General features: G+C 38.9%; 1 protein-coding gene across 5 annotated transcripts in view; it reads right to left on the bottom strand.

The window, feature by feature from the left end:
• Positions 1-22190, bottom strand: part of LOC138006624 (uncharacterized) — a 75214-nt gene extending 53024 nt beyond the window's left edge. For 2 of the 5 annotated variants that reach the window (XM_068853066.1, XM_068853069.1), the window contains exons 1-8: positions 21631-21719; positions 8821-8894; positions 8403-8453; positions 6222-6437; positions 5111-5236; positions 2378-2608; positions 1646-1816; positions 437-574 (exon numbers count right to left, since the gene is read on the bottom strand). In XM_068853066.1, coding sequence (XP_068709167.1) covers positions 437-574; positions 1646-1816; positions 2378-2608; positions 5111-5236; positions 6222-6437; positions 8403-8453; positions 8821-8884 — 997 coding nt within the window. In that variant the 5' untranslated portion in view covers positions 8885-8894; positions 21631-21719. Of the gene's footprint in view, positions 1-436; positions 575-1645; positions 1817-2377; positions 2609-5110; positions 5237-6221; positions 6438-8402; positions 8454-8820; positions 8895-9277; positions 9320-21630; positions 21720-22133 lie in introns of those variants that run through there. The other 3 variants (XM_068853067.1, XM_068853068.1, XM_068853070.1) reach the window with 3 other exon arrangements.
• Positions 22191-23658: the final 1468 nt, after the last annotated feature.

The following is a 23658-nucleotide window of genomic DNA, read 5'->3' as shown; positions in this document are numbered from 1 at the left end:
TAAAACTCGTTTACGATTGTCATGAACGTCAGAAAAAAATGTTGTAGCATCTTAAAACATAATTTAAAACGCTGCTACAGTCGTACGTCAATGACGTAGGCCTGTCGTAAGCTTGTCGCATGCGCCAAAATTGCACCTTGTAAATCAGCCCTAATATGGACAAAAATGAAGCAAATGATTTATTTTAGATATGTGCCATAATTAATATTTCGATATGTTTTATCATCCTTTCGAGGTTTAGCGCTCTGCTCCAGGGCTCCACGTATAGCTGGGCTATCCGGTTTGTTTGAAGCCTGGAATGGAGAGGAACTCGCATAGTAATCGCTATTTCAGTAAAGAGCTTGATGATAGCTCGATTTGAGATTTCCTTTCAATTTCAAGACTGTGCATATCTTAGACAAAAACTGACTTTCCTAAAATAGTGACAATTTCTGACCTGAGACACAATTTTGGATTCTTAAGTTTTGAGAACAATTGCTAGCATCCTTGCAGTTTCTGCTAAATGATTCCACTTGACGGCCATTGGAACAGAGAGTAACGTTTCCTCTCATTTGATCTGTGATATCTTGAAGAGCTGCAAAAAAGATAACACCTCACGTTCTCGTTTATTCAAAATAACTGCCCTGCCCTCCCCCCCCCCCCCTATCGCCCCAGCCTTATTCCTAATAAGCAGAGGACCAAAAAGTCTTACTCAGCCGCATTGTAAGTTACAGCTGCATGTTTTTGCTAATTCAATTCATGGCCCGAGTACGAAGCCATCGAAGTCTGTAAGGAAGAGGCCTGGAGTGACAAGCCTCGTAGGATATTTCATGTTCTACTGAATTTGTGTAATTGATGCCTTAGTTTGCAAATCTATTACATAAAATTTTAAAAGAAAATTCGTGCTTCCTGTGAAGGCACTTTTCTTTCAGTTGCGTTCTGCTTTATTTTACATGGTCATGAAAGTCCCCTTGCCCTTTCCGGCATCGGAAAATCTTCCTAACTCGAGCTCTCTCTCCTTTCTGTTTTATTTATCATGGTTTTCTCAGTTCTGCTTCTTGTTCTTCCCATTGAAAAAAATACCAAGAGAAGGAAGCAATTTTCTTCATTCTTTGTTGTAGTGATGCCATACGGACGCTTCAGCGAGCGCTCCGTGTATCCTCCAATATAATCTTCTTTCTATTCTAGTACTGTTTTAAAGATTTATATCTCCCTTGAAGAGAGGGGAGATAAGGACAATGTTAACTCTCTACGTAAGCAAAGCTTTTCGGCAAATGACATTGTCCTTAAATATTAATCTTAGTTTAATAATTAACTTGCTTATATTTTCAGACAATGTCAATGCATTAATGTATCAATGATTCACCCGACTCGATTAGCTCTGTTACACTTGGGTGGACAAATTGTAAATAGCAAATAGTAGCGTATAAATAAATGTTGTTGTTGTTGTTGTTGTTCCTTTTTCCGAGATGCCACGAAGCCACGATGATATCGAATTTCACACCAAATGGGTGTCGTGCAAGCCATTCAAGCGCGCCAACACTTTGTGATCGTGCGCTTGCGCTGGTCAAGTAATGCGTATGCTTATCGTAAGTGTAAACATCTTTGTGTTTGATTTCCCAGCGCTTGTGTCTTACTTGAAAAGCAGGCTTAATGAACAGCATACCTGGGCAATGAGAAGCGCAGCAGATATAACCGTTGTAGACATTACATACGGGTCTTGTCATTACTGGGCAACTGTGAGGTAAACGAGTCCCCGGAAAGTAAAAATCGCATCCTTGATATTTCCAAGTCTGTCCTTCAAATATGATCCCTCGATCTTTTATCAATTCAGCACCTGAAGGTGAAATAACCATAGAGTTTACTCGCGCTGTTCTATACTGACAACAGGTCATTCGATGAATCACATTTGGTGGTTACCTCATATTATTTGGATCGATGCATGTAGTCTTCTTTATCGCAGTTTAATGAATAATAGTCCTTACAGAAGTTGATGGGTAGTTCATAGTTACATCAAACAACGAATAGGGAGCAGTGATGGCGCAGTGGTGAGACCACTCGCCTCTCACCAAGGGGTCGACTGGTTTAGATTCCCAGACTCTCTACTCTGCTCCTAAAGGTGCACCGGTTTTCCCCGCTTCTCTAAAATCAATGTTTAATTCGATTTGAGTTAAATTAATTAGATTTCTGCGTTTAGTGTCCTCAATTAGTGCCTCAGCTTTGACTGATTTGATAATTATTAAAGTTTATTGTTCTTGTGATTATAAACGCTGGCGTTAACAATCTTGGAGATTTGAAAATTTCGTCATGGATCTGCTACGAAGAGTTCACCAAGTTGTCTCATTTTGTGCTTTACAAATCTGTGAAAAATCACGCGCTGTAGTTTACGAATTCTTACCTTCACAACGTTTCCTATTGTTTCTTATAAACTCGAGGACCTTGCAAGATGGCTGCTGGCAAATCTCCTTATGTTCATAGATACCGTAAGAGTATGCAGGGAAATTGACTGTCAAAGTTCGTTTGCACGTTACCAGGCCCCCAATGCAGTGACAACTGAGACACTTGGACACTTTCCATCCTTTTGTGCTCTTTATGACCAATACCCCATTTTCTTCGTCTTTGCATGTAACTAAGTAAAATTTAATTAAGAAACGAAACCCTTTAATCAACAGGGAACTCTTCTTTACAAGAAAAACGCATACTGGGGGTATTTGTCTTTTAAAGTCGTTGACTGAAAAACGACTTCTTCAAGTCTCTGTGGTGGTGCGCCGTTTGTTTCAAAATTAATTACACCTACCGATTGTCACACGAATCTGTTAATCACATCATCCCTTCATGTATGCGTCCTTTCTAACTGGGTTAATAGCGTTGCTTGATCAGCTGCGCGTCACTTATTTAATCAGTTGTGTTAGACCCTGCTTGATCACTTGCGAGTCCCTTTTATCAGTTTCAATTCACTTATTCGATCAGTTTCAAGTCTCGAAATCGATCATTTGTAAGTCCTTTTTGTTTAACCACTTGTCTCAAAATCGACCAGTTGCGAGTCACTTATTCGATCAGCTGCGAGTCAGTTTTTGATCAGTTGTGAGTCTCGAAATCGATCAGTAAGTGCCTTTTTTTCGAACAGCTGTGACTCTCATTTTCAAACAGTTGCAAGCATAACCGTAAGGGGAATTTTTTTTGCCACGGGGTGAGGTGAACTATTTGCCCAAAAAATTCTCGCAAGTTGGCCAAATTTTTTACGAAACAGGCTGCAGTCATCAAAGTCAGTCATCTTGATGTGTTGTGAGCCTCGGAATTGATCAGTTGCGATTCACTCATTCGATCAGCTGTAAGTCAAGTGTTTTTATTGGGGATGACAGGCCTACACAACTCCCTTTTACGTGGTCTGGTTTCTTTTGCCTTTGTCATAATTTTGCTCTCTCCAGTACCTCTTTGAGTGAACGCCTCTTTTAGATTTCATTTAACAATGGTTTTTGCAGTATTATATTGAAGGTGTTGTTCTATGAAACTTTAGATTTGGACCTTCATACTGCTGTGCGATATTTTATCTTCCAAGAAAATAATTCGTCTTGATAATATATTTTAAGTTTCTTGGTGTTGATTCTTCCTGCAGTAATTTGTACGTGATGTTTTGGCCTCACACTTTTGCAGCAATTGAATTCACAACCGATACGTGTATGCTTGTCGGTGGTAGAAGTGAGTGATTCTTCTTTTGAAGCTTTGACCCGGGCTCAACAGACACACAGCACTAGTTTCAATGGATATAATCAGGCCTGTACACTAAGAAGGAAGGAATAGCAACCTTGTGCAAAGCACGGCAAGCTTTCTATAAAAGGAACACTCCTATACCAACGAACTCGCTAAAGGAAATGTTGAATACTTGAGGAGAGTTCCTTCAACTTTAAATTAATGGGAGTAATTATCTCCGAACCTATGGGATTCGCGCAATGAGGGATCCGCAATTGGCACGAAGATGACAGTAGCTGTTGCAAATATCAAATATCTTCATGTCTGTGGTCGAGAAGAAAATTCAGTATATGCCCGAGTAATATAAAATAAAACCCTTTCAGTGGAAGAGACACATGGATTATGTATTTCTCCTCTGGGTTTAAAAGGAAGAAGAGATCGAGCTTTTTTTTTCAGAAGCTAACACCACCCAATAATAAGATTCACTGCTAAAAGATCAGAAAACTATAAGGAAATAACGTCCCTAGACTCCACAATCTTTAAAAGCGAGAGATTTCATAATGATCATATCTTGGACATTCAGACTCAGTTCAAACCTACAGAGAATGTCCATTATATACGTTTCACTTTCTGCCACGCTCCAAGCGTCAGGACAGCTTTATAAAAGGCGACGCGCTGAGACTCCTCAGAACTAACTCCCCTCGAGACGCTTTTAAGCGCAACATAGAGAATTTCAGATAGCGTCTGTGCGAGCGAGGCTATCCAGATAACCTTATCAATAACGTCCTCGCAGAAATAAAATTCAGTGGGAGAGAGAACATATTTCCTTTCCTCACGCAATACAACCCAGCAAACCTAACCTAAAGAAGATATTAATGAGCAAATGGCATCATATCGAAAACCAACCCTCACTAAGAAAGAATAACATAGAGAAACCTATAATCTCTTTCAACAGAGGGAATCCCTGAAGGATTTACTCGCAAGAGCAAAGGTTTAAAATGTCCACTTACTTACACCCTTTCCGCCAATTAGCAAATCAGTGGTCTCCGGGCTCTAATTACTTCATGTCATAAGAACAACTGTTAAAAATAACTCGCAACTGATAGAATAAGTGATCCTGAGCTGCTCGATTTTAAAATTCACAACTGATAAAAAAAGTGACTAGCAACTGATCGAATAACGTCTCTGCCCAGAGGACTTATAAAGAAGAGGGAAGGGGGTAGTGGACGCGGTCCTCCCCCGGGTCCACTACTTATAATGTCACATTCTTTCTGTTACGCCAAGAAAAACCTACTTAAGGTTTCTTTCTTTGCAACTTAATCTAGTTGAGGGGCTGAAGACGTTCATACAAACATGCAGTTTTGAGACCATTTAGAAGGCACCTCTTCCCAATAAATGAAATATAACATAATTAAAAGGCTGTTCCCTTGGAGCCACCTACCATTTGCACAATTTGTTTCATCAGACCCATCCGGGCATTCTTCTATTCCATTACAGAGGTGAGAGTCCCGGATATGAAAGCCCTGTGACTCACATTTGGTCAGCTTTGCTCTGTTATCAAGGAATGCTAAAATGAAACAAAAATGATGAGGCTCTTTGAAATAAATGATTTCTCAATGTACATGTAAATATCAGTGCACTGTTTTGATTTACAGTATTGATTACCAGCCGCCGTTTCGAGAGAGGAGCCCGCGCTCCTCCCACGAAGAGCCGGGAGCGAGTGGCAGAAATCGAGCCTAGATTTAAGGCCTGTTTAAACGGTTTCAACATTTGACCAACATTTGTTCAACCAAAGTTGAAAGGATGTTGGACAAATGTTGGACGCAAAAACAAAGTTGTGCGGAGGCCGTTCAAACGATTCCAACATTGCGCCAACAAAAAAACCAACACTTTCGCGAAATTTGATTGCGAGGAACTAAGAACTAGAAACCACGATCTCTCATCCAGATAAACTACGCCATATTGACGTTTGCGGCCTGATGTGAGCATGCGTGTGTTCTACAATTGTTGAACAGACTGTTCAAACGGCTTCAACACCATTCAACATTTTCGAGAAAAAAAGAAAAGTTGAATCGATGTTGAATGAAAGTTTAAACCAATTTCAACTTGATTCAACACGCTTTCAACATTTTTTACGCTTTCAACAATGTTGGACGACCTGTTCAAACGCACTCAGCATTTGGTTCAACAAAGTGTTGAATGCATGTTGAAGCAAATGTTGAAACCGTTTAAACAGGCCTTTACGGAGAGGTATAAAGGCTGTTTTCATATTGACCCGCCCGCAGTTATGACTGGTCTGTCCACTGTACCAAGCAAAGATGCGCTTGCGATAATGAAAAAGAATGAAAAGGAGAAAAAGAAAAAGAAGGATTTAAGAATAAAGGAAGAAAAGAGAGAACAGACCAGGTTAACAATTTCGATTGTTTCGCGAATGCCAACTAGAGATCTCCAAACGTTCTGCCGATTTTGATCGGTACGTACGAAGAAAATTCGAATAAATTACTGTAAACACTACGCGCCTTGTAAAGATACCATTTCAAATTTCTACTCACCTTTGCAGGCGCTTAAGAACGGTCCTGTCGGTGTTTGAATACCACAGAGTTCACACGTGGGAGACGCCGATACTTTGTACAATCCATGCGTTATTTCAACAAAATATTTCGTACAGTTTATACTGCCATATACGCATGCGCATTCCACACAGGAGCCGTTCAACCAAGTCTCAAAATTCTGACGAATGTTTCCATTGATGTCAGTGCAGTGAGAAGCTAAAGTAGCAAACGAGAACAAGCACGAAGGGAGTCATTGTAGTGTTCACTGGTCACTTCAGTAGCAGTCTAAGTTGGAATTTAGAGCGTTTTTGAAAAACAGCAATGGCTGTCATATATATGATTCTTGGATATTTCATACGAAGCAACAGCTTGAAACCCATATTTCTTCCCGGGTCAGATTACTCAGTCAATCCTTTTAGAGGACAACTTGACCATTTAGTGCACTCGCCATTGCTCGGGCCAGTAATTCACGGCAGCCGGTCAAATAATCATTCAGAGGATCAATGAGTCAGAGAATTTGTTCTCCATGTAATAAGCCGAAAAGCCAGTTGGTCAATGGCTCAGACACTAATCCACTTAGTATGCTAGCAGACAATAGCCGACCGCTTGCTCTGATAATCAATCAAGTGGAAGCTAGCCAGTTAATCGGGCAGCTAGCCAATCAGTTCAGCCTTAGCAGATAGGTCATTCATTTATCCATGGCCAGCCTGCAAGTCAGTCAATCAGTTATTTTACTACACCTCTCCGATAGTACCCGATGCTTTATTTAGAAGGCGGTATTCTATTGTACGTTCCACCGTAATATAATTGTTTTGTTTGCTCTATGCCATTATTTGGAGTTATAAAAGATACGTTACTAAATTCGTTTTCATCTTTCATGCTGTAAGATCCGTCTGTTAGTTTTTTTCCCAGTAACTTCAATTACTGCCCTCGAACTATTAGAAGTATTTACAATTTTAAGTATTTAGTCAAGGATCGCAATCAAGCTTATTTATGGTTACTTTCTTATAATTACTCTCGTACTTTCTTATTACAAAAGGAAGTTTATCACATTTAATAAACAAAACTAGCAGTGAAAATCTTTTACCAGCCATCAGCAAACAGCTTTTTCATTGTACCGTTGCACCAGAAAGAAAAGCTGAAACAATGGAGCCCAGGCCACCTGCAGCCTTATGTTGCAAACGAAATGAATAGACAGTATGCGGGAGTTAACGGTCCGTTACAGTGCGGCTGTTTTGGACAACACCCGGCCCAGCACTGTTATTTCTCAGTTAATGATATGCAGTTAACCGACCGTTAACTTCTCAGTTCACGGTCCGCATAAGTTTACGGTCCATACGGATCGAAAATAGTTTAATTTACGGTCCGTAACAGCGCGGTAATATCTGACATGTATGAAATTGCAAAGGACACAAATTCTGCTTTTAAACGTTCTCAGCCTCAGGGGAATGCAGGCATCTGCAGTCATTGGGAAAACCCTAAACCTCCAGAAGACGCTTGGTCTCTGGCCCCTGCTCCGGGGCCGAGTTTAATCAAGCAGTGTTTATGTTGTCGGTCAAATCCGTTAATTTAAATTCGTGATCCGCATTTTACTTAGGTTGAATATGCACTCTACCTAGTTTAAGGATTGAAAACACCTATACTTCCCCTCAAGCTCTGTCCTACGCGTCTCAACACATCTTCTTATCAAACGTTCCATATCATCTTATCGGTTTTTGTATTCATACACTTGTCCATTCAGACATTACAACAGAGTTAGGGAACAAAGAACTGTACAGTGCAATGCCGGTACTCGAACTGGAACCTTCCAGATTTATAATCCTGTGTCTTCAACCACTACACTACAACACGGAATATGCTCAACCCAACACAGTTCTTTTCATTATTTATTTTTCTGTAATAAGTCAATTGATATCTATGTATAATATCCAAAACTAATCCTAACCTGACCCTACTTTTTCTATAGGCTTAATTTGCTCTCCAAAATGTTTCTTCAATCCATCTAAGTGCGTTTCCGATCTAGGTAAAATGAGGAACACCAATTTAACCTACAGTTGGTTAAAACGGATTCCACTTGAGAACGGATTTTACCGGCAACATTAATACCTGCAAAGTGAATACATGCATGTCCTCGCAGGTTGCTTTGTGTACAGAAAGTCACGAATTATTATTAATACTTACATGATATAAAATTAAAAATAGTTGTGTGACCAGATGAAGAGTTCGTTTGAGCTGAAAATAGAAAAAAAGAAACTTTGTTGAAGAGGCTTCTTATCTATCATTCACGGTTTTGTGCTATTTCAAACAAGGATTAGGCTTTTCCATTTTTTTTCAGAAACCGCGCGTGTGTAATTAATTAAACGGTTTTCATATCAGTTTAGGGGGTTCGTCCCAGTCCTAGACTAAGCCTCTAAGACTGCAATTAATTTAGAGGCCTCGAAACTGAAAAAATTGAGTTAGCCTGCAGGCTGTTGAAAAGCTAAGCGAACCTACGGGACAACCAACATTTTGCATCTACAACCTTAACTCTATAAAGACGTGTCACTCTTTCAAGTCAAGAAAGTTTCTATCACAGTCGGTAAGGGTTGAAGTCGCTCACCTTTCGTTGTGACAAATGCAACGATGCAAATAAGCCCAAGAAGGGGCTTTGTTTGTTGTACCATCACTCAAAATCTGATTTATAGAAACAAAGAGAGAATTAACATCACAATCAGACGATATTCTTACCTCTTTGCTATTGGTTAATACATTTAACTGTGCAGATATTAAGTTATAACAGCAGTCAACAGCAACACCAGCTTCTTCCATTTCCAGTGAGTACCGATCGACAATCAGCAACTCACCATCTTGCTTGAAATTATGACTATTTTATGGGTTTTGCTTTCACCTTTCGGATTGCTTGTTCCTTAAGACAACACATGTACAGTACACACTGCTCGTCTAAGACGATCATTTGAACAAATTATGAGAATATTAAATATTTTTTTCTGACTAATCTCAGCTGGCCGAAATCCTAAATTTTGCTAATTTGTATTATGAAAAAATAATAATATTACCCAAAGCTTCCCAGCCAGGACAGTGTAAGATTGGTGTTATGCCTGGGCAAATACACAAAGTAGAAAAAATAGGTTGGTAGAACTGGAAAAACTAATAGATGTATCCTGTCAACTGTTGCTTTTTTTTATAATGAACATATCAATCATCATTTCGAATAATTTACTGAATGTCATGCTGTTTGTAGGTATTGTGTGAAGATCAGGAACTCTGACATATGAAGCTGTTCATCCGAGACAACAGAAGTTGGACTTGAACAGTCTATTTGCATTGCTAAGGTGACGTTTTTGTTTCCACAGAGAGCCAGTATTTACTGTTAGGTCTGCACATTATAGAAGGCTATTACTCACATCATAGATTTAAGCCTGAAACATTTTCGCCTGAATGTGGCACAGTGCTAGTCGATACAATTTCAACTGCACTACTAAGGAAAGTTTGTAAAAGTTAGAACTGCTGAAATTGGTGTTTTATCTCCAGAGCAACAAAAAAAGGTTTAGACGTGGGAGGTATTATACTTTAATACTTTTAACAAGAAGAGACAGACAAGGACTGTAACAACTCTTCAAAGTCCTAACAATTAGAGAATAACTCAAAACAAATCAGAAATAGAAAATACCTTAAGCCATCACTTCGCGTCCGTCGGACCGAAGCTTGCAAATAGCATACCACCACCCACCAGGGACTTTAAAGACTATCTTGGGAATTCAAACTACCCCAATTCTTTTTACTTTGATGCTGTCACTTCTTCTGAAATTGACATGGAAATTTTGAGTACTGCATCAAGTAAAGATATGGGCTATACTCTTCTCCAGTTCGTCTTTGTAACTGTAGCCAGTTTTTTGTTGCCTGTCCAGGCCTCCGCCTTTGTTTTGGCGCCCTTTTTGGTCACGTGACCATGTAGTTTTGCCGTAGCGTGGTCGACGAGTGATTCGCAGTACTAAGAAATTAAGATCGTTTCGTGCGCTCGTTTAGCGTATTTTTTCTAGAATCTATTCGATCCCAAGGCTGGACAATGTTAGATTCCATTTGTTTTCAGTTTTTTGCTGCATTTATGTGATTCGTATTTGCTTTATATCCGAGTTTATTTACGACACCGATCGTCACCCTAATTAGTCTTTTTTGTTTGCATTGTTTTCCTTTATTTCTTTAGTTTTACGGCTTTGTTTTGGTCAGTAAATTACTCCAGCTATAACTTCATCGGTTTGCTTGATCGTTTGTGGTTACAGTCTTCTCAAGTCGGCACGCCATGTCATATCTTTAGCCTTAGCTGAACTAACGAAAAAATCTAAAGTCTTTCCTACCCCTCCCCTGCTAGGTAGTGTCTTTGTGTGTAGAGTCTTCTGGGTGTATGTTTGGTCGGTTTCAGGAGGTAGTAGAAAAGAGTAGATTTTATACGGTGGACGCAGTAGGATATTTAATTACGGTACAATGGCGTCGAAAGTCGTTGTAACGCGAATGGCGTTTTAGTGGATCTTTAAACAAAGCATACCCCTATGGAGGTCAATAATAGAAAGTCATTTGAATAAAAAAAGATCGACAAGCGGTGAAAAATAAATATCTGGAACCTTCCAAGCGACGAGTAATGGTCTTGGACAACAATTGCATCTTTCGCCGTCGGATATCACAAAGTGGGCTATGTTTGTAATGTTATTTAGCTAACTGTAGTGTTATGTACAACACTGAGACCAAATGGCAAATTCTGTATGGGTTTAAAAGGAATCGAACGCCTTGAGTGCATCACAGTGTTTACTCAACTCTGCACAGTCTTGCATTGTCAGAAATGTGACAGTAACGAATCATTTGAAAGAAAGCTTGTTGTCTATTTTGTGCTTCATTGGGTGGGTTTTTTGGGGAAAATCCGAAAACGGATTCTTGAATCCAAAAACGGATTTTGCGTTTTTTTGGCGAAATCCAAAAACGGATCATGAATCCAAAGTATCCACACTCGAGGAGGATACTTCGGATCAAATCTAAATCCGGATTTTTGAGATTCACCATTTCAACGTTTTTTTGGGAAAGGGTTTGGAATTTTTTTTTTTTGACAAGCGGTTTTCCATGCATTATGCAAAAATGATACACAACAGCTAGTACTCATGAAAAGTTTCAGCTATACTAACTTCATCCACTCAGCTCTTAGAGCAATTTACTTACCAATATATTACACGTACTTGCTAATAACTAAAGATTTCCCGCAACATCCTAAAATATGTTATGGAGTTTGCATGAACTAATGTCAACAAGTTTTTCTTGTATATAGTTAACGTTTCTGCACTGATTTGTGAGGGACTTGACGGAGAACAAACTAAGATAAATACTTGAAAAGATAAGATTTGAAGGCAGAGACTGAGATTTTTTTCCTCCTGTTTTAAGAACTTTCGTTTCATTTTCGATAAGACAAAGCATTTTAATACGTAGAACATTATTCGCCTGTTTGTACGAATTTTTCAAACATTGTTTCAAGTTTCTTTAGCTCATTTCTCTGTCTCTGTGCTTTCTATGAAACATAACTTTTTGGTTTTTTCTTATATTTATTGCGGCAAGAAATATTTGAAGTTCTGTTTTATCGTTAATCTACCTTTTTTTCTTGGAGCTTTGCAAACGGAGCGCTTTTTTCAGTTTAAGTTAATTATTTTAAACTATGACAAGGCGACGTAGAGCGCGTAGCAAGACTTTTTGCCAACCATTTTGTCATCTTCATTTTCAGAAAAAAAAAAGAAGAAAAAATAAATACGTTATTCATCTGCTTAGGTCGGTCCGTTTTTCCCCATACGGACCTCACAGCCGGTGAATAACATATATGTATGCCCTCTGAACTTCGCTAACTTAGGAAAACACCCTTTAAACGTAAATTGAATGAATTGCTTCTGATGTTTCCTAAAAAAATTGAGGAGATGAATGTTGATATGCACTACATTGATCTTTCAAAGTATATAGCTTTTCTTGAACAGTTACCTATAATATCTCAGATCCTTTTTAGAACACTTTTTCTCTTGTGTAAGAGACGTTTGTTTGTGCCATTCTTGTTTGCGCAATTCTTGTCAATTTCTAAGTGTGTTTTAGTCTACTTTGTTGTGAGAGCTAGTAATAGTGCTGCAGTGACCCGCCTAGAATAGCAATACTAACTGCAGGCCACCATGGTCTTGTTTGTATAATTATGAATTGTTTGTAAATAAAGTATGAAAGTAAGTATATAAAAGTATAATACTTAAGAAAACAGTGCTTTTCGCAAACTTCTGATTGGTGTGACAGTGCTTATCTTCCAAATATCAGTGTATAAACATATTTAGCATGAAATTGATCTGTTATGGGCTAGAGTGGCAACATTAATTAAGTTTTTGCCCAATAAATGTTTAGACCAGTTTGGGGAAAGCATTATATCTGTGCTTACGAGTGTGTGTCTGTAGAGCAAAAAAAAAATTATTATTTATTAATTTGAATTATCTCTGACTTGTATTCTATGGGGTTGTGATTTCGTTCCCAGATCCCATCGTTTCTCGTAGCCAGCGGGGCCTTCGTACGAGAAAACGAAGGGCCCTTCGTTTTGGTTAGCATTAGATTCCATCCACCAAAACCACCCTGGCACATTTTCTTACAAATACACGACGTAATATCTCGTCTTAATATGACAAGCTTACCGCTGTAAAAAGAATGAAAACAGGCAGAATTGGAGCTTTAGTTCAACAAGAAATATCGTAGCGATCTCTGTCGACAGATAGCCTGGAGCAACGCCAACGTCCTTCTTATCTTCGCCGTTTTGACTTGGCAATAGCGATCTAATTATTATACCAAGGTGCTGCGGGACGAATGTACAGTAGATCATTCGTATAAAGATCTGTAAGAAATGTTAAGTCATGGTGCACATTGTATCAATCGAGTAACGTCGAATTAATAATGCCATTGTGTAAAGATGACATATCCACGGATTTGAGTTTGTGAGTAGCGAGTTTTCTTCTCCCAAAGCGTTGTTTGGCAAATGTTAAGCTGACAACAGACAGCAAAAGGATCAGATATAACTGGATCAGTAACAGAAAAATCGTTTGCAATATTATCTTGAGATCTTGTGAAGATAAGATCCAGCGTATAGCCATTTCTGTGAGAAAGATCGTGGATGTGATGGGCAAGGCCAAAGGAGTCCAATGCAGAAATTGAGTAGCGGTAGCATCGACGTCATCCGTATGAAAATTGAAGTCGCCCGCAATAACGAAGAAAAGACAAAATTAAACACTCGAGTAGATTAGAAAACTCATCCAGAAACAATGTACAAGTTTAATGATTAGCCATAGTGATGGAGGCGGACTGCTTCTGTAGATAATGACAAGATTTAAATTGGTTGAATAATGGTTCATAAACATACCCGCGAACTCGAAAGACTTGTAAGAAGTGTTGATTAGTGATTGCGAAGTAAGGCAACGCCTCCACCTCTTGATTCGCGAGGAACACTGTAGGAGCACATAACCAGTGGGACATAAGTCACGAATGGCAACATCATTGTTGCACAGTAGATAATGCAATAACAGAGATCACGTTTGTAGGAAGCCTCGGCCTAAGCTATGCCGGGGCGTTTTCCATGAAATTTCAAAACAGAAATGTTCTTCAAGCGACACAACATACAATTAGACGGACGACAACAACCAGAGAAGCGAAGAGAAAAGAAATCATGTCTTGTATATATATGTATAAGCAAAGGTTGATGAATAATCATAAAGCAACGAAGACCAAGTGGACGACGAAAAAGCATGGAAATAAGAATTAACATTAACATCCACGACTGGAGAAACTTGACTCGAAGAATACACTGGTCCAGGATTTCTCTCAACATCCATACAAACAGCTAAGTCAAGGGACGGCAAGTAGACACAAACAGGACCACGCTTTAGCCAGATACACAGCGGAAGACGAAGACAACTCGCAGTAGAAAATGAAGAAACGAGGCGATAACGGGAGCGACGTGAAATCCACGGCACAGCAGTCACGCAAAACGGTGAGGAGACTTGACGGAAGACTGGGTTAGGCCTTTAGACTGAAAGCCAGTCGAGAAAGCACGCAACGAGGTCATTAAAAGCAAAAGAACGAGTAAAAAATCTTCAGCGACTGAAAACGTGACAGCCATTTTGAAGCTCGTTTACATGCAGTTAAAAGGTTCTCTTAAATTGGTTGACGAATGGTTCATAAACATATCCGTAAACTCTCAAGACTTGTGAGAAGTGTTGATTAGTGATTGCATAGCAAGATTATAAGACTACTTGTGAAGTAAGACAACGCCTCCACCTCTTGATTCGCGAGGAATATAGGGTTGTCTCTCATATACCGGGCTCCGAAATCGTTAATCATTACACATATACCGGGAACTGAAAAATCGTGAATCATTACATGAAAGCAGCGAGGAATAGAGGGCTGAGGAAATAGTAGACGAAAAAAGAGGAAAAGAGGGCATTGAGGAACAGTAAACACGGAGGGCAGGGAGGAACAGTGGAAATAGAGAAATAGTGGAACAGAGGAACAGTGGGAACAGAGGAACAGTAGGCACAGCGAAACAGTGGGCAGAGAGGAACAGAGGGACAGTAGGCACAGAGGAACAGTGGAAACAGAGGGACAGAGGAACAATAGGAAAAGAGGAACACTGGGCATAGAAACTGTGGGCACAGAGGGATAGCATGCTCAGTATATAACAGATAAAAGAAGCGTTAAAATGAAGCTTAGCAGGCTCTCAGTGCTTCGAGATACATGAAGAGCCGCCAGCTGCGGTGTCACAGTTAGTAGCCACGATTTCCTATTACAATAACACAACGATTTCCCTTTCACAAATATGAAATAATTTTCATTTATGACGGTGCACCAACCCAACAACAGTCCTGCCATTCCTGGTCCTAATTCTGAGCATAAAAAGCTACCACTATACACCCATATAACATACAGTTTCTTAACATCGTGAAGTAAGCAATAAGTGCCCTAGAAGCAGCCATAAAAGCGAACATAAGTCGTTCAGCGCAGCAAGAACAGATGAACAACAGAGCAGAGGCAAGACGACAAGGGATCGGGATAGGCAATTTCAGCACTCAGTTGCTACTTCAGGCCCTGCAGAGAAACAGTGGCACTATCACGGCTGCTAAATGTGGACAATGGTACATATTTATGCAAACGTAGATTCCAAGATGTTTAAATAAAAAACAAATTGAAGAATAATTGCAAAACATTACATTACAGTATACTGTAATTAATCGACTTCCTATGTTTGGCGACCCAAAATTATTATACTTAATTAACATCAACAAAAACAACAACTTGGTGTGGCTCAAAAGGGGGAAGTGGGAGACGAAGCGCTCCACTGGAACTTAAAAGGTTAGCCCCATGTACTCCTGGATTTTTAGGCTAAAGAAAAACCTACCACCAGCTCAGGGCGGTACACACACCGGTGTGGAGGAGGGAGTTGGGACTCCTCCCAGAGCCGACTGTGACCATTCCTGGGTAAATATGGAAGGTGCACAGACCCATATAGCGGAGGGAGTTGGGTCTCCCCTCAGGGTCGGCTGTGACCAATCGTGGGCCTCCCAAGGGCCCAAACTAGCCTATATGTACATCCTAGGAGTACAAAGTGTCGACTCTATGGGGGCAAAAGTGTGACGAGAGGAGCACTTCATCCCCATTCCCAACTTTTATTGAAAATACACTAAGGACTTTAGAGACTAAGTGCAAGAATTAACTAAAGAGATGTCATATCATTGCCTCGAGTTGAAACTTTAAACTGAAAGGGACATCAATGCGAGGATGCACAAAACGATTGTGACTATTGGTAACTTGCATACAATAATCCCTTGAACTAATGGATAAGTTATATATGCAAAATGAGTGATAAAATGATTGATACCTGACAACATGGCACTTAATAAGGGTTTCGCACGTCCTATGTCCAATATTAAAAGGGGGGAATAGGAGGGAACTTCAAGACATATTGTGCTTGGCCGTGAGAAAAAGACCATAGTGATGAAGCACATGGTAATGCAAGCTATTGGACATCACAGAGCGCCATGCGATTGGCCAAAAAAACAATGGAGAGATCATAAGTTCAGCTCATATGAGGTTGCACTTGAAAATCACTGGACACAGGGCAAAGCTTAAACAAGAGTTGTCGATTAACTGAAATTTATTTCCGGTGATCAATAAATTATGATTATAACAATATTGATTTTTCATAGTCCTTAGTTGATTGTTATTACTACACACGTGTTTGTCAGTTTAAGTTAATGATTGACCACTTCGCAAAAACGATTTTATGAAGGTGCAATTGATTGTGCGTCTCTAGCAAATTGCATTATTGTATGTTTCTAATACACCATTAATTTTCATACTATGCAATTGATTTTCTATTGGTGTTAATGATTAAACGTTGCGCGAGATTGAAAGTATACTTATTATCTTTGATTGTCCAACGGTGCAACTGTTCATCCGTGTTGATGCTATTGAATGTAGTAGCGGAGCGCCGAAGACGCGCGCGCGGGGAGCACCATAGTTAAGAAAATATGGTAACCCATCGATGCGAGAAATTTTGGTTTTACAGCCATGACATCATCGACCGTACGTACTTACGTACGTTCGAACGTCCGTACGAACGTCCACGCCTCCGTGTATGTCAATGTGACCAGTATCACGCTTAAAGCATACATCTTTGATATTGGACATCCATGTTAATACATAGATTTATCCAAGCCTAAAAGCGGAGCTCCCCGGTTATTTATTCCTACTGCCTGTAGGGTTAGTGAAAATAGAAGGTTTCGAATTGTCCGCGTTTTGATGTTTCCGGTTTTCTGGAACCAGAAATTCATTGGCTAACTAGTGAATTCCACGGTAAATGTTACGCTAAAAACCGATATCGCATGAATCACGTAGCGATGAGTGCGATATCGGTTCTTCGAGTGAAATATACTTTGGAATTTACCAGTTTGGCAATGATTTTTTTTCTTGAACCGCATGAGTTTTAAGAGAAAAAAATTACACCCTCAGCGAGCGAATGGAAAAGGAAAGAACCCACTTCAAAGGCAACTGTCAACCATAAAAAAGCTTTGTCAGTTCCAGGTCAAAAAAGAGTTTTACTGATGTACTTTATTCCACTTTATCTCTGAAAACGAGATCATTTACATTTTGATGTATTTCAACGCAAAACTCCAGGTTGGCTTGGAACAAGCATCGGCAAATTACGGCAATGCAACCAAGAAAGGACGAACTTCAAACAAGATCCGCTCCAACACTAAACTACCTTAAGGTGCTTTAAACAAACTTCTGAAAATACAAGCTGGTGAAGTTTCTCCCTAATTTACGTGTTTATAACATAAGGGCAAAATTTTCTTGTCACTGTCGAGGAACAACGAAAGCCAGTTGGGCAAACGGATTAAAAAAGCACTTGTTCGCTCCCATTTCAATGCAAAACAAACAAAAAAATCAACTTTTTCTTTAGATAATTGTTATTTAATTCCAGTTGACAATAAAATTCGAGTTTCATTCCTGAACAAAGGAAAAACCGATTAAATGTGGTCCACATTGGTGGCTACGCAGTTCAAGTCAAGTCAAACATCGGAGGGATATAAACTTAAAGCTGAGTGGTTTTTTTAAATTTGTTTAGAGCTGCTTTTTTTTCTCTGTATTGCAATTTTTGGCAAATCTTTAGAAGCTCTAATAAGGTTGCATGATGCCTGGAGTACCTATGACTAGAACAGAAACGAAAGGAGAGCGAAAGAGAAAGACAACGACAAAACAGAATACCAGTAATATAATAGCTCATACTTGGTGGAAGAAGTTACTCCGCAAATTCTTTCCTTGGGCACGAAACCGTTTGTTATTTTTACGGATGCGTTATTTAAAGTGGATGCTTTAATTTTTTTTAAAAAAGTGGCTTAATCGGTTTTTCCTTTGTACAGGAATGAAACTCGAATTTTTATTCTCAACTGGAATTAAATAACATTTATCTGTACTCTTTTGGACATAAAGAAAAAGTTGATTTGTTTGTTTGTTTGTTTGTTTGTTTGTTTTTCGCTCTAAGATGCGAGCGAACAAGTGCTTTTCTAATCCGTTTGCCCAACTGGTTTTCGATGTGCTTCGACGGTGACAAGAAAATTTTGCCCGTATGTTAATAAACACGTAATCGCTGGCAATGAGTTCTCGTAAAATAAGGGGCGAATTCCTCTAGCTTGACTGTGTTTTCAAAAGTTTGTTTAAAGCACCTTAAGGTAGTTTAGTGTTGGAGCGGATCTTGTTTGAAGTTCTTCCTTTCTTGGTTGCATTGCTGTATTTTGCCGATTCTTGTTCCAAGCCAACCTGGCGTTTTTCGTTGAAATACATCAAAATGTGAATGATCTCGTTTTCAGAGATAAAGTGGAATAAAGTACATCAGTAAAACTCTTTTTTTGACCTTGAACTGACAAAGTTTTTTTATGCTTTCTAATTTTAGCATGCTTTCTATTTGCTGGCTATTGACAGTTGACTCTGAGATAGCTTTTTTCCTTTTCCATTCGCTCGCTGAGGGTGTGCTTGTTTTCTCTTAAAACTCATGCGGTTCACGAAAAAAAATATTGGCAAACTGGTGAATTCCAAAGTAAATTTCACTCGAAAAACCGATATCGCACTCATCGCTACGTGATTCATGCGATATTGGTTTTAAGCGTAAAAGTTACCGTGGAATTCAATAGTTAGCCAATCATTTTTTTTTCTACAGAAAAAAGCAAAAGAAAATGATTCAATTAAGCAGCAACCGGAAACATCAAAACTCGGACAATTCGAAACCTTCTATTTTCACTAACCCTACAGGCAGTAAGAATAAATAACTAAGAAGCTTCGCTTTTAGGCTTGGCTAAATCTATTTAGTGTAAATACACAGGTGATTATACAAAGTCGCGCGCTCTCATTGGCTCGCTATCTCGGATTATCAGCCGATAATCACCGCGACGGACAAAACGGCTGCCAGTAGTCGTTTTGCCACTGTAAGTGAAGATGATTTCGCGTTGAAATGTTTTTTTTTTTTCTCTTTTTTGAAATAATCACCTGTGTATTTATACTAAAACAATTATTCGCGTCAGGCTCAGTGATTATAGGTGAATATTCAGCTCGACTTCGTCTCAGTGAATATTCACCGACTAATGAACGTATATTTGCCGTGTAGTTTGAACTATTGACGTAACTGAATGTATATTTTGCGTAAATGAACAAGGGCCATGTGTTAGAAAACTCTTTACTGGGTTAATCATGCATTACCCTCTCAAAATAAAGAATATTGGGATCATTATACTTTGCTGAGTAACCGAGTACGACTTCCGCAATAAGACCTCGCATTGCTATCCGTACACGAATACCAGTGATCCGTACTCCAATACACACGTCGTTTGTAATCCGTATACGAATACAAGTTACATGAATTAAACATGGTTGGAATCCGTACTCGATCTCAAACATCTTATGTTCGTACACGAATACCAGTGATCCGTACACGAATTCAAACATGCTCGAATTTAAACGTCAATACGAACACGAATTATTCTCATGGACTTGATTACCGAGATTGGTGAAAACGGTTAAGTACTGGAGCAATGTGTTAACACGGGCACTGCGAACTTTGACAAGCAGGTGACGACATTTTTTTTTTTTTCACCAAATTAATGAAAAGCACAATTAAAGTTTTAGTTCCTCGATCTCATTGAAAAGGAAGGAATATATATCAAAAGGTCAGGGTGAGTCTCTAAGACTTTGTGATAAAGAAGAGGAGTTACATTTATTTGATTGGAATTTACAGATGGAGAAGGTACTTTCGTCAGCAGAGACTATTAGATCGCAGTTAATATATAGGTTAGGTTTCTTGGATCTATTGCTCGCAGAACGCAAGTAAGCGTTATTGCGGAAGTTACTGTCTTATTGTCTTATTGCGGAAGTCGTACTCGGTTACTCAGCAAAGTATAATGATCCGAATATTGTATTGTATTGTATTGCAACAAAAGGCGCAATTGAATTGAGGGTGGAATATTCCTGCCCTTTTGACAGATCACGAGAAAGTGGTATAGGTTCCACTAAAAGTGAAGACAAAAAAGGAAAAAAAATAGAAAAAATACAGCTTATCTTATTATTATTTGCATAATAATAACAACGCATCTATTGTATTCTGGCTCGTTCTGAAAGTCGCCTATAGTAATGAAGTCGGTACGAAGGTTCAAGTTTTTAATCAAATAGAGTAGTGTTTCCATTACGTGCTGATAGCTTTAGTAAATAAAGAATAAATGCTATACCGAGTAATTGCATTGTGACTAAACTTGATAGACAACAAATGCAAGGAAACGATGTTATGTGCTTGTAATATTTCGATATAAATCTATATCATCTTCGGACTAAGGCGGGATACAAGTAGCAGAATTTAAATATTGCGAGATTGTGCAACAGTATAATCACGTGAAAGTGAAAAACAAAGAAACGAAACTGTCAGGAGAATAGGCGGAGTTCTCTACTGGCTTTTAAGCCATTGTTCAGAAATGGTGTTAGACGCTTAATATGGTAAGCTTCTTTATATAGTAATGCCGTTCAGCACCTGAAGCCAGCACCCACTTTCACGTTGAAATTACTAGTATAGTAATAGATTCCAGTTATCATCGCGATCTATTATGTTAGTGTTATCACGCACGGTTTGGGCGAAGAATTCTTTGTTGATTACAGTAGTAGATGAAATGTTCTCATTTGTAAAAACATCCGGTAAGTTGTATAAATCTTGTGTGTGTTTGATATTAAACATCTCCGCGATTGTGATAATATCAAACACATACAAGATTTATACAACTTACCGCATATTTTACAAATGAGAACATTTCATCTACTACTGTAATCAACAAAGAATTCTTCGCCCAAACCGTGCGTGATAACACTAACATAATAGATCGCGATGATAACTGGAATCTATTACTACATAAAGAAGCTTACCATATTAAGCGTCTAACACCATTTCTGAACAATGGCTTAAAAGCCAGTAGAGAACTCCGCCTATTCTCCTGACAGTTTCGTTTCTTTGTTTTTCACTTTCACGTGATTATAGATTTATAACGAAATATTACAAGCACATAACAACGTTTCCTTGCATTTGTTGTCCATCAAGTTTAGTCACAATGCAATTACTCGGTATAGCATTTATTCTTTAGAGTAGTGTTTTAAAACTGAATGTTTTTTCTATTCTTTTACAAGTGGGCACAGAGCCAGAAGACGCGATTCATTCACTTTCTCTTTCTCTGATTAGATCAAGAATCGGACCAAGAATTATTTGTTTGGATTTTTTTTCATGATGACTCAACAAAAAGTGTGCGATAAACCATAAGCCTACCCTTTACTAAAAACCTACCTGTCCTTGGCTCCGGGATTTTCAAGGGGTGCTTTGAATTCTTGTTTGAACGAATGAACTACGGTATTAATAGCGCTTATCGACTTCCCCTCAAGAGTCTTTAAATCATAATGTGGGCGGAATATTCTTCTACTTTGATAGATTACGTCTCCCTCTTCAAAGTTATTGTATTGTATTGTTTTGTGTAACGTGTCTCCGCGTTAATTAAGGGCTTTTGTACTGCTATTCTTGGTTTTCGCGTGACGTAATCAAAACTAAAAAACAAGGAATTATCAATCCTTTTGAGATTTTAGTTTAGTTAGTTATTAGAACAGCTGAAGACTTGTCTTTTCACAAATTTTCAGTTTGATAGGGTTTTTCGTCTTGTGATAAAGCAAGGTTGAATTTCTAAGCTTTTGCGTGACACGATATTAAAATTGCGGTCGAGAATGCTATCCCGTAGGTTAAAAAAGTGACTGAGATTTTGCAATCTGAACAGTCCTTGTATGAGAATAAGTACTCACATAGCTGTTTATGAGCCCTCGGAAGACAACTTCTGGCTTTTTATAGCAAAACTCGATGACATATGCTTTTGTCAGCTTCCGGCCGCCATATTTGTGCCCCCTGAGAGGGACGCAAACATGGCGTCTCCATACAAAGCCAGTCGAATATCTCCCGCACGAAACATCGCACAGACCTGAACCATTGTGAGACTGTTTGAATATTCATCTTCTTTTTTTATCTGTGATTCTTGACTTTATTTGTTGAATAGTTTTGATGATGGTGTGTCACTGGAGACACCGGCAATACCCGTGATCAAAAATTAAAGGCCCACTTTCAACCGACAGACCTTTCGACCGTTTGTTTTTGTTATGGAAATTTGTATTTCTTATCGCAGCGATCTAATTGGATAAATCTCGGATTCGGGTGGAATTTTCAAATATGAAAATTGTTCCGAGACACGCAATGCCTGTCGGTTGAAGGTGGGCCTTTAACTTGACGAACGTCTGTGAGCACCACAAGTCTTTAAACGCAACTTGAACTTTAATTTCTACCGAAATCTTAATAGAATTCCGTTACAGATTCATCAGCGACAAAAGAGCACAAACTGGTCAGTATAAACTGCTTACAGATAAAAACCTGTTTATCCATTTCCTATCCTGTCATAGAATGATCTAGAAACATTAGTATTGGGTTCACACTAGGCACTAAGTCTGTCTTAGAAGTCAAGCCAAGTCACCCTAAGTCCGCTTAAGCGTTCAGACATATCTAGAAGACAAATTCTTTCCGTGCAAAGCTGTCATCATTAACGATAAAAATAACGGATAAGGTAACTAACATCATAAATGTGGTGAGGTAGTCACGATCCATTTTAGCGAAGAATTTAAAGATCAAAATGAGACCGAGAAGCCATAAAATCGCTGTAATTGCGACTGTTGTCTGTTTATTTAATTTACAAAGGTTGATCAGCCAAATAACCTTACAAAATCTTATGTTCCTTCGAGAAAGAATGATGGAAGATTTTGTCCAAGAGAGTGACACTTACGTAGGTCAATAAAAAAGTGATCAAGCCACGCAACTTACGAAGCATAAGGTGAAAGGTCGGTAGCGTAAATTGCGTTCTAACGTTTCCTCCTCTAGGCGATGCATCTTCAGTTAATTTTGTTCGTAAGAAGAAACTTGCTTTTGGCTCCTGACACGGGAATCTCTATCTTATAAAACCCACGATTTTGAATTTTTTTTTTCCTATCAGGTTTCTTAAGTCAGCCTTAAGTCATGTTTGAAACAGACTTACAGTGTAAGAACTGCTTAGGTCGTTTGAGTTTGCCGACACTAAGACAGAAATCACGCTTTTGTGACTTAGCGGTTCACACCTGTCATTTTCACTAAGTCGACTTAAGAGATTACTAAGTCAGACTTAGTGGTCTAATGTGAATATTCTAATTGGGTCCTTAAAATAAGGAGACAGTCATAAAAAAGTACTCTGTGTAAAGCGTGTCTGCTCCAGCCTTCGAGCCACTGAGAGCCTGCTCGCAGGCTAATCTTCGT

Source organism: Montipora foliosa, chromosome 6, assembly GCF_036669935.1.
Source record: "Montipora foliosa isolate CH-2021 chromosome 6, ASM3666993v2, whole genome shotgun sequence".
In the NCBI taxonomy this organism is placed as follows: Eukaryota; Metazoa; Cnidaria; class Anthozoa; order Scleractinia; family Acroporidae; genus Montipora; species Montipora foliosa.
This window is presented reverse-complemented; position numbering and strand designations above follow the sequence as displayed.